We start from the raw sequence: 12,160 nt of genomic DNA, 5'->3' as shown, positions 1-12,160 counted from the left end.
GTTGGTGGGGTATGTGAAAAAGTAGGAGAGAGATTGATTATCATTTTTTTTTGCTCACTAGTGGGATAAAATTTGCTCCCAAAAAATGCTCATGGTTGACAAGAGAGAGAAAGTGGCTAGAGAGAGAATGAGCAAAAATTTGCTCACTAGTGTGAGTACTCTAAGTAACTTTTTATCTTTCTTTTACAATCTACACTTTCTTTATTTGTTTTTCTTGCCTAAACATAATTTACCTTTTCAAACTACGGAGTATTTTCAAAGTAATCAAAACATATGTGACCAAATAATCCCTAACTGATCGAGTACTTCCGGAATAAGTAACCCCTAAATATAAATATAGGGGATTTTTATTTGTGCCTGATGAGGATTGAACGTCACGCCGCAAGGACGCGATGTGACTTTTAGACCACTGCTAAGTCTTTCTCAATTTGTATACCTTAGATGAAAAGTAAAGTAAATGAAAATTTTCTCATACTCCTAAGCCTAGGCACAGTCTTCAAACGTGTTTCATAGGTTATTGGGCTTTAAGTTAAACGTGTGTTTTAGGCCATTTATTCCGGAACCACATTTACCAGATATGCACATTCATCACTTCAGCCACAAAGCCTAATATTCTCTCTATTTACAAATTGAGTGAAAACAAATTTCTTCAAAAATTCTACAATATTGTAGTCACATAAGCTTCAATGTCTTCAAGAAATGAATTGATAGAAACATGTTACATACTTACATGTCTCACTTTATATTTAATACACTTAAACATTCTAAATGCCTCCATTTCACTAAAACATTGATTCAAAAGTTTAGCTAGCTGGGACAGCCCAAGCAAAAGCTTTCAAGTCTCCAAGCCGAGCTACTATGTCAGCATGATTGCATAGAGCCATGGACGCCTTATTGATCACAGGCAATTTTGGATACCGAACACCACTGTATTTACTACTTGGCTAGCATAGGAGGTGCTAACTAAACACCAGCTTCCAGCTTCAGTAGGCATTTACCACCAACCAGTAATTGTTGTCGCTTCTTCAGTGGTCTTCCTGGATATTCAGAAACCAGAATGAATAACCAGAATGCACAGAAAATTTTCCCAAAAAGCCAAGCGTTGGTTTCTATTGTGCCTTCACAAGTTCAGTTGGTTCTTCACAGGATTGCATCCACAATGGTGAAAGTGTAACAACCTTCCCAATAATTATGAGTGTAGGGGATACCAGTCCAGTACATTTGATTTTATCAGCAAGATCCTCCAACTTTGCAAATACCTATTCAAATGAAAATTCAGCCACTAGGTTAGCTGAAATGTGTCTCCCAAATGGAGTTGCCTGCATAAACAGAAGTCACATAACTCTACATACCTAATATTACCATATCATGATGAGAACAAACTAAAAACGCAAAGGAAGGTCTATCCAAAATGCTTGACTCCTACTGTAAAAGATAAAAGATAGCAGATCATACACATCCAAGGACACAGGTCATATACATACTATACAATCGAAACAACTAGTGAGCACAGATTACATGCCTTGCATTTCCATGCAAATAGAATAGCAGAGGCGTATGCACAATGCTCACCATAGATACACCCAAAACGTAGATTTGTGTTATCTTTGGCTACTAGAGCTTGTAAAACAAAATTACAAATAGTTGGCAGAATCCACGGGCTTCTTATTTAAAATTTCGATGGCAAAGTTGCTAATTGTTATCCCTACAATCAATCCATTAAGGGGGTGTTTGGTATTAACATTGTAAATGAAACAAAAAGGATTCAAATAAGTAGGGGAAAGGGCAATGATAAATGTTACCTTTACTATTCGTTTGATATCTTAGTAGAATGAAAACAAATTAAGTAGATTGTGATTAAGGAAACGTATTTTGATTCCACTAGTTTGTCAAAGGTAACAAATTGGGGGATTTTGTTACCCCCCGGATAGGGTATTTGTTACTTTTAACCCATGCCAAACAACTAGAAATGGAAACACTTAATTGAATTCGTTTCGTACATCTAAAATTATTATACCAAACGTTTCCTAATTGTAAACTTTGGAATTAGTGCACATCAGTTTTGGATTCAAACAATTGATGACTTGTTAGAAGATAAAGGTATTTTTCCAATTTATATCAAGATCTTGTAAATATGTTTTTAATTAGTTATGTTTTTTTCAGGATGAAGACGATTTTCATATGTCCATTACTACTCCCTCAACTAAGACTAGACTGATCTATCAAATTTCTAATAGAAATCCAACATATGTTCTTTGGATTTGAATATACGTTCTAGAGGTTTGAACTTTATGTTCTTTTACCGCACTTTTTTTTTTTTTCTTTATTTTTTTTTTTTTTTTTGGTTTTGTTTTTATTATTATGAACTATTTTTCCATAAATGAAGACAGTTTACATTCATTGGTTTAAATGTTATTTGTATATATATATATATATATATATGTATTTTTTTTTTTTTTTTTTTTTTAAATTTAACATGAATCATCCAACATTTGCTCTGTTCTCTCACAATTCCTCCTCTTTCTATCTCTTCCCCTCCATACTACTCTCTCTTAGATGTACCTTCAATGGCCTTTCTCTCTCTTCCCCTTCCTCCATAGCTCACACCAACACCACTCACCACCACCATGAACCACAAACTACAACCACCAGTCCACCACGAACCACTGCAAACCACTCGCTCACTATCACTCACATCTCACCATGAAGCACTCACCACTCACCACTCCCCATGAACCTCACCGCTCTTCTACCAAGAACCACCACCACCACACAGCCCAAACCACCCACAAATCTAAAACTCCAGACGAACGAGCCTTGACAGTGGGCTAGTAGTGGCTGTTTCGAGGAGGAGAGAGAAATTGAATTGAGAGAGAATAAGGGGTAAGATTTTGATGGGATGGGTGGCGGACTGGCGATTGTTGGGTGGGTGGGGTTGTTGTGGGGTGGTAGTGTTTAAAGGATGGTGGTTTTGAGGATATGAATAGGGAAAGGGAAAGGGAAATGGAGGGGTGGTAGGGTGGGAGAGAACAGTGGTTTAAGGGGTGGTAAAGGGAGGGAATGGCGGGGGGAAAGGGGTTGCAGAGAATGTGGCATGTGGGGGAGGTGGAGTCTGCGAAGGGGAGATGAGGAAAGGGAGTGGTGGCCAGTAAGGAGGGGAGGGAGGGAGCTGCTGGTTGCAGTAGGAAAGGGTAGGGTGGATGCTGGTTGCGGCTAACGGTTGTTGGGTGGATGGGGTTGTTTTGTGGAGGTGATGTGGTGGTGTTCAAAGGATGGTGGGTTGGGGCTCCATGATAGTCCCATGTCTCCCATCTATTCTCTATTGATGTCCATAAGGACAAAGGAGGAAGTAGGAGAAAATGAGGGGAAAAACAATGTTTGACTTCTTAGCCGATTTCAAATAAAATAGGTTTACTAGGAGAGAATAAGTAGTAAACTTAGGAAAGTTAGGATTATTCAAGAATAATTCAAAGGTTAGAATATTTTGGGAGAACGGTGCAAATGTAGGATTATTGTCGTGAAATCTTCCTTATTTTTTTAGGTTTATGTTCTTTAGATTCCCTCATGTTTATCGGAGTTTATATGTCTGATTTATCCCTAATGATTTTAGGGGTTCATGTTCTTTGGTTGTAGCTCATGTTAATTGCAGTACACTTCTTTTGTTTCAACCCTTATGTTATTTTGTTTTATGCTTGATGTTCTTTTTTTTTTTTTTTTTCTTTTAATAATCAAGAGACGCACGTTTTCTATTGTGTGTCATTTTGAAATGGGTTTACAGTGTACACTACACATTTGCCTCCACCATCATTGAAATTTCCACACCTTCCAATTTTACCTAGTTTAAAGCTACTTTTGACTTATAAAATGTATCAAGTTTCAAAGTTGAGTTTATCTCTAATAATTGGCAAAAGTGCTTTTAGTCATAATCGTATTTTACAAATTTTCCAATGTATATATCATTTTAAAGTGGAGTACATTGTTTCACTTAACCCCTCTTAAATTCATCTAATTGTAGCATTTAAAATGATCCGCCCACTCAACTTTTCAGCTTCGACACTCTTTTAGAAAATGTTCTTTCCCTTCATTGGAAATTAAAAAATTAGATTACTCATATTCCTTTCTTTTTTACCCTTCCACATCTATGAAAAAAAAAACAAAAAAAAAAAAAACTTAACTTGAGGTTGGTTTTAAGTTGGAGTGGTTAGGTCAAGATATCTTTATTCAGGTTATTCATCAAAACTACGGTTCAACTAAAGTGGTTCATTGAATGAATCTTCCTATGAATGTAGAAGAATTGTTACCAAGGTAAAGGGAGAGATAATTAAATGTAGCTAGAGCTGTCAAAAGTTAACCCGACCCAAAATACCGACCCAAACACGATCATTAACCAACCCATGTGAATCCGAAAAAATGGTGACCCAAACCCGACCTGACCCGACCTAAAACAAACCCTAAACCCGAGTATGTGAGACCTGAACCCGAATATGAACCGACCTGGAGTATGGAGATGGCCCGACCCGAATGTACCCGTAAATTATTGACCTGAACCGAACCCGACTTGAACCGAAATTGACCCAAACCCGTTTTAACCCGTCAAAACCTGAATTCAACCCGACTTGTTACTAACTCGACCTGATTTCAACCCAACCCGAATTTAACCCGACCTGTTACAAACCCGACTCGAAATCAACCCAACTTGTTATTGACCCGACCTAAATTCAACCCGACTTGTTATTGACCCGAACCGAATTTTACCCGACCTATTATTAACCCGACCCAAAAATTCAACTCGATTTGTTCAAAGCACCTCAAATTCAATTTAGACCACCTTATTATTGTTGATCAAAGTTTTTTGTCAAGGGAGACCAAGTCGGTCCAGGCAGCAAAAGAAAGGAGCATCTTATAGTATATATTTGTTGTATGGTTAAAGGAGATAATTATCTTCCTAAATTATAGACTATAGTTCCCTAGTATGTTGCCATATATATTATAGTCAAAGAAAATAATTAGCATGATAAAAATGATAATTATCTATTTATAGTTAGTTAAACCCGAATATGACCCGACTTGGAAATAACCCGACCTGATTGTAACCCGCAAATTATTGACTTGAATATAACCCGACTTGAACCCAGAATGACCCGACTTGGAAATGATCCAACCTGATTATAACCCGCAAATTAATGGCTTGAACCGAACCCGACTTGAATTCAAGAATGACCCGACTTGAAAATGACCCAACTTGATTATAACCCACAAATTATTGACTTGAACCGAACCCGACTCAAACCCGAGAATGACCCAACCTGATTCTAACCTGCAAATTATTGACTTGAACTGAACCCGACTCGAACCCGAGAATTACCCTAACCCGTTTTAACCCGAATTAAACCTGACCTATTGTTCACCCGACACAAATGTAACCCGACCTGTTATTAACCCGACCTAAACCCGGCTCAAACCTGATAAGATGTATGACCTGACGTGACCTGACTCAAGCATGACCCAACTCAAAACCGACCCGCATAGGTTACGGCATTAACCGAATTAACCTAACCCGAGTTGACCCGACCCACTCTTACCCGACCCAAACCCGACCCGTTTACCCAAACCCAAACCTAAATGTGGTTTTAAAGAAGAGATCATCAATATAATTGTTCATGATTCTAAAAATAACTATAAGTTTTTTTAGACCATCTCCAATGGTGAGACTCAAGTTTGAGTATTGAAATAAAAAATGAGTTGTTTTATACCTCCAATGGTGATACCATACCCACTTCTCAATTTAGCAACTCATATGAAGTCTAAATTCTCAATGGTGAGACTCTCTAAAATATACAATTGTCACTTTCAATTTATGACCCATCAATAATTATAAGATTAAAAAAATAATAATAAAAAAACAAAAAAGGTAAAACTTAAATAAATTACAAAATATAATAGAATATTGACAATGGCTCACACTTTTTGTCAAATGAGACTCAAAGTTGAGTACTTAAACTTAGCAACTTTCATTTGGAGTTAGATACCAACTTATTGGTATACATTGCAAAAAATACTCTCTCTCTCCTAAAAATACTCACTTGAGTCTCACCATTGGAGATGGTCTTAGGTTACACCACTTGGATAATTCCAAGCTTAGATACTAGTTTTAAGCATGACACTTTTAAAAAGCAAACCAAAGAATAATATTTCTTGCATTATTTTCTTATCTTCCACATTAAATTTTGGTGGTTTAATATCTTTTCAATTTTAAAGTTGAAAGAGTATTGGACATTGCAGCTACTGGAATGCAAAGTACAGAGAAAGAATTTATTTATATGATTAAAATTGTTTTTTATGGTTTTATTTTGTACATATCAACCCATAGTTTAACAATGTGCACTGCTTGGAGTATGAGGCTAAGAAAAATCCACCAGGAAAGTGCAGAAATAATAGAAAGATGATAATTTATCAAATCCTTGCCAGTCTACATCTCAAATTAAGCATGCTGGTGCAGTGAGAGTAAATCCCATCTTATTGAAAAGCCTAAACACAACATTAGAAAGTTCAACATGATTGAATCAATGAAAGATAAGGCATTTCTTACCAAACGCTGTTGAGCAGTTGTCCCTCTTTCCACTGCAACGGCAGGAGTATCACTAGGCAAGCCATGTTGCACCAATTTCTGGGCAAGAGCAGGAAGGGTTGCCAAACCCATATATACCACTAGGGTACAATCAGGGTCAGCAGCATTCTCTGCTACATACAATGGATCAGTTCCCCCATTTCTAGAGTGTCCAGTGAGATATCTAACACTGGTAGCGATGCCTCGGTGAGTTAATGGTATTCCCAACTCTGCTGATATACCTGAAGCAGCAGTTATACCTAACAAGGAAGAAGATCTCAGACTATCACTTATGGTAAATGATATTTGCATTAGTATATTTAGACAGTAATAAAGGATGAAACATAAGACATTTTTCTTTTACAGGTGCAGCAAGTGGGAATTGGTGAGCAATTAAAGCATCCCTCATGATATCAAATACTGACTGAATTCTATTATTATATACAACTAAGATCAATGAGTTGGGGATTTCAAGGCTGCATCAATTGTATTGATATCCCACTACATCTAAAACAGCTGATACACAAATCACCAACTGGTTTGACAGGACTTATTCACAATAAAGTACTACCTCTTTTTCTTATTATTTGCAACAAAGGATATTTTATGTCTCACAAACAGTACCCCTTTGATGCAACTGTAGTTAAACAAAACAGGTTTAAATAGTAACGGAAGAAAAAAACAACATTGAATGCTATACGGATGAGTTTTTCTCAGCTAATGGAAGAAACATTTCTATGCTTCATACGAGACGATTAAAAAAAACAGATGCTTCAGTTCCTGAGATTTTATCACACTGATGAGTGATGAATAGAAAGTTTAGCTTATTGCAAGGGAGTCATAGCTCATAAGCATCACAAGGTTACAGCTATGGTGTATGACTTAATACGACATTGAATGCAATGCAATCATGAGCAAAACTTAATGTTTGACAAATCAAGAGCTCATTAAAGTACTACATCAAAAGGCCTTATTATATCTTTGTTAGTAAAACATCCATTTTAACGAGCGGTAATTTCTTCAAGTCAAAGATAATTGCTCCTGGTAAGGAAATAGTTATGCTAAGAGTGCACCCTGAAGTTAACATCAATGACAGATTCAACCCTACAACTGACATTGATTGCAGATTCAAACATAAAGCAAAATATTGCAACAAACTAACAAAACCAACGGCTAAGCATAGCAAGAAACTAACAAAAGCCAGCCTATTGGAAGATGCAGGGATGCAGGTAAAAGCTTCCAGGAGTCTGTCAATCACTTTCACCTCATAAAAATTTGTTACTGTTATAAATACAAACTATAGTAACATTCAAATACTTGTATATAAAGTAACAGTTTCAACAAAATTTCGAAGAGTAGTATAAACATGAGACCAGGAAAACTTTTGACTTTCATCAACTACTGCAAACTATTGTGATCTTGTAAGTTGTAACAATCATACATACTTCGTATAAAGCTACACACTACAAGTTAGTACATTTAACAAAAAATATCAGAGCATACCAGGAACAACTTTGACTTGAATCCCCTTCTGCTGCAAGAAATCCATCTCTTCACCACCACGCCCGAAAATCTACCAACACCGAAAATTAAGTACAAACATAGGCATTATGCAATGTATTGACACAAACGAAAAATTAATGTTAGCATACAAACATTCTTACAAGAGGATCTCCGCCTTTAAGTCTAACAACATTAGCACCAGCTTCAGCAAAACTCAACAGCAGCTGATGAATCTCCTCCTGAGTCCTACTATGATACCCAGCAGTCTTCCCAACATAAAGAAGCCTAGCATTGTCGCCAACCAAATCCAACACATCATTCGAAACAAGGCGATCATACAGTAAAAGATCAGCAGATTGAATGATTTTCAGGGCTTTCAGAGTCAGAAGATCAGGATCACCTGGACCTGTTCCCACCAAAAACACATTTCCAACCCCACTGCCATCATCAACATTAGGACCCCTCTTTTCTCTCAATACTTCTAGCAGCTTCTTGAGTTCAGGAATCTGCAAATCAATGTCATGTTCTCTTCTACTCTCAGAACGTGGCGGCGGCGAAGATGATGATTGAGAAGAATGGTCTTGAGATTGAGATAGTGAAAATTGGGATATAACAGGATAAACCCAATTCTCCCTTTGATATCTTTCAACTGAATTCTTCTCTGTGAAGGGTGAAGAGCTAGAACATTGAATATGCCTGTAATTAATGCAAATTTGAGTATGAAAATTTCTGGGTTTTTGCTGATGAGCAGTGAAATGATGAATTGATGGTGATTGAAGATGATTTAGAGCCGCCATTGAAAAGGGTAGCTTTCAACAAAGGTATTGATGTAATTAAAAAACATACAATTACAAAATTAAAGGGTTTTATAAGGAAATGGTCAATCAATGGTTCATATTGGTGGCAAACGGCAGACAGGCAGCCGCAGCAATAGAATTTGGGGAAGATGGAGAGCCAAAGCTAAGATAACAGTGTGACCTTTTAGCCGTTAAAAGGGGCAGGTTCATCTATACTACATTCCTCATTCCTCCCACTTGACCCAGGTTGTAAAATCAAATTTGGATTCATAATGGCAGTATTAAACTATTAAACCTACTTGGTTTCAAAAAAAAAAAAAAAAAAAAAAAAAGAAAAATAGGGAATTATCAATGGTACACCCATAATTATTTATCCCTACACTCTAAAGCATGCATTACTCCCTGCACCCCCACTTAAACGGCACCGTTTAACTCCACCATTCCCAGTTTCCCATTACCCATTTATCCACTACCATTTCACTTTCTTTATTCAAAAATTCAACGTTGCCGCCATCTCAATCGTCAGGGCCCATGATTTTTCTTCTTCTTTTTAGATAATTTTTTTTTAATTGTTATTTTCGATTTGTGGCTGTCACTGTATCAATTAGTTGGTGATGATAGTTCAATTGTTCATATGTTTCTGTAAAATTATTATTATTATTATTGTTGTTGTTGTTAAACTATGTTTTTTCATATCTAAGTTGACGTTTAATTGTAGTTCGTTCCTTATTTCAGCATGATCTAGTTGATCTAGCATGAACTAGTTTATCTAGCTTAGAGCATATTATTGATAATTTAATAAAAAAAAAAAATCGACTCAGTGAACTTCATTGCTCAAAAAGGCCGCGGGATGCTAAGCCTTCGATAATTGCATTGTTTGATGTTCATTCTCACTTAGAAAAATGTTCATTCTCATTTACAAAAATGTTCATTTAAAAAATGTTATATGTTCAGGTCGTTCATTCACTAATAGGTAAGGGGTAATAGATATACATTTGATTGTTGTTATTTCTTCATTTTTGTGTCGCAAAGTGCTTGCTGAATTTTCTACATGTTCATATGGGAATCTCATTTCGAGCGAGTTAAACTTCAATTACAAATTTCAATACATGTGTCTTCTTATAAGTTACAACTTACAAGGATACATGGTGAATATCATATTAATAGATGTGAAAGAAAAGTCCTCGATCAAGTATAGTAACTATTGAATATAAAAAGGGATTAATTAAAGAGATAATTGATTTTATAAAAAAAAATATCAATGTTCAGTCTTTTTGATAATTATTTAGAGTGAAAATTTATTTTAATGAATGTTCATTGTTATTTGGTATATGTTCAATTACATAAAAGTATATGCTCATTCACATATTGATGGTTTCAAAAAAAAAAAAAAAAAAAAAAAAAAGCCTTATATATATCATGTTCATTGATCATTATCTTTCAAGGTCATACCAATCAACCTTACAACTTGAAGTAATGATTTAGCATTGCTTATTTTATACTAAGTATTTTTTATTTGAACAATTGTCGATTCTCAATATGTACGTTTTAAATATACAAGGATGTTCATTTTAAAAGACATAAATGTACATTTTTAAAGCTAAATTTATGCTTATTTCTAATTTAAAATTGCATTTTCATCATATTAAAAGGTGATTAGGTTTGCCTGTATGATATTTATAATATTAATTGACCTCTATTTGGCTCTTTTACAAAAATTAGTCATCATTATTGATCAATATTACAAAATTAAATCATGTTCTACAGTTGTAACACAAAATGTACTCCCAACTTCTACATATCAACATTTATACTTATATTCTGAAATTTTTAGGGCTAATTAAATACATACAACCTTTCCCCACAAAAAATGTAAAATATTATTAGTTACTAAAGTATATAGTTTACTACAGATCTTTACCCATTGAATATATAAGATGATCATTTACAAATATTAGATACTTACTAACTTTCAAAATATAAATTAATTTTATCATATAAAATGTTCTTTTTCATATTGGTATATGCCCATTTTTATTATGATTCATGATAATTTCATTTAGAACAAGTAAATGAATTTATTTTAAATAAACATATACACATACATCAAGGTTCATATTGATACTCCAATAGTAGAATTTGTTATATACATTCGGGTGCGTACAACTCATCCAAGGTTGATTTTTGCTATTCATTTGGCTATTAAATGAAAAACAATCATCAAAATGAGAATAATCATGGGTGTACAGTGCACCCGGGTGTATATAACAATCTTTCCTAATCACCTATTATTATATTTTGTATTGTTTTTAATAAAATTTATTCTATTATGTAATAATGAACATTTACACATATTAAAAAAGACATTAAAATGATAAATATTCATACTTTTTTTTTTGTGTTTTGAAACATAAATATTCATACTTATATACTATTTTTTTTTTTTGAAAGAATACTTATATACTATTATTGAATATTCTATAACACATTTTATTATTTTTTTTTAACTTTTAGGTATAGAGTATTTTTTTTTTTTTTTACAATAATACCTCCTGTTGAAGGCTGTTTATTTTATTAACTAATTAATTAATTTGCAAAGTGAAATTTTTTCTGTGGAGGCGGATGCATCATGCTTGGTGCATCCGGTTTTCTTAAAAAAAGGCGGAATGAACATTTAGTTGTTCAATAAAGAACATTTAGTTGTTTTATAAAGAACATATAGCTATTTTATAAAGAACATCTTGTTTTATATGTTTTTTTGGTAAATCTAAAGAACATTTGTAATATTAGTAAAGAACATGATAATATTAAAGAACATTATTCATATAGTAAATGTACATTTAGTATAAATGACCATGTATGTATATAAAAAAGTACATTTTATTGTATTATAATGTACATTGTATTATATTCTAATGAACATATATGTTATAATGTTGGTTACATGTTTAATATACATTGTATTATTTGAATCATGTAAGTATATGAAAAAAGAACATTTTACTGTATTTTAATGTACATTGTATTATTTGAATCTACAACTTTTTCTAAAATTGTCTATTTGCTTGCTTTCTTCTTCAAAAATGGATTAATCGGGCGATTTCTTCAAGAACTTCATTTTATTTCTCATTGCAACAACATAACCACATATAGGTGAATTTTAATGCTATATAAATAAATGTTCAGTTGTAAAATAATAAATGTTCATTTACAATTATTTTTTTTAACAAAATGTTCATTTATAAGATAGTAT

General features: G+C 34.0%; 1 protein-coding gene across 1 annotated transcript; it reads right to left on the bottom strand.

Moving 5' to 3' along the window:
* Positions 1 to 629: 629 nt before the first annotated feature.
* On the bottom strand, positions 630 to 9,077 carry LOC145638933 (S-adenosyl-L-methionine-dependent uroporphyrinogen III methyltransferase, chloroplastic-like). The gene is made up of 4 exons (XM_081690009.1): positions 8,272 to 9,077; positions 8,111 to 8,180; positions 6,590 to 6,867; positions 630 to 1,259 (listed from the first exon to the last, which is right to left on the bottom strand). The coding sequence occupies exons 1-4, from the start codon at positions 8,905 to 8,907 to the stop codon at positions 1,110 to 1,112; spliced, it is 1,134 nt and encodes a 377-aa protein (XP_081546135.1). The 5' UTR covers positions 8,908 to 9,077; the 3' UTR covers positions 630 to 1,109.
* Positions 9,078 to 12,160: the final 3,083 nt, after the last annotated feature.

The sequence above is a fragment of the Chenopodium album genome, chromosome 7 (genome assembly GCF_948465745.1).
Source record: "Chenopodium album chromosome 7, dcCheAlbu1.1, whole genome shotgun sequence".
NCBI classification, from domain to species: domain Eukaryota; kingdom Viridiplantae; phylum Streptophyta; class Magnoliopsida; order Caryophyllales; family Amaranthaceae; genus Chenopodium; species Chenopodium album.
The sequence above is the reverse complement of the archived record's forward strand: the minus strand, read 5'-3'. Positions and strand labels throughout refer to the sequence as shown.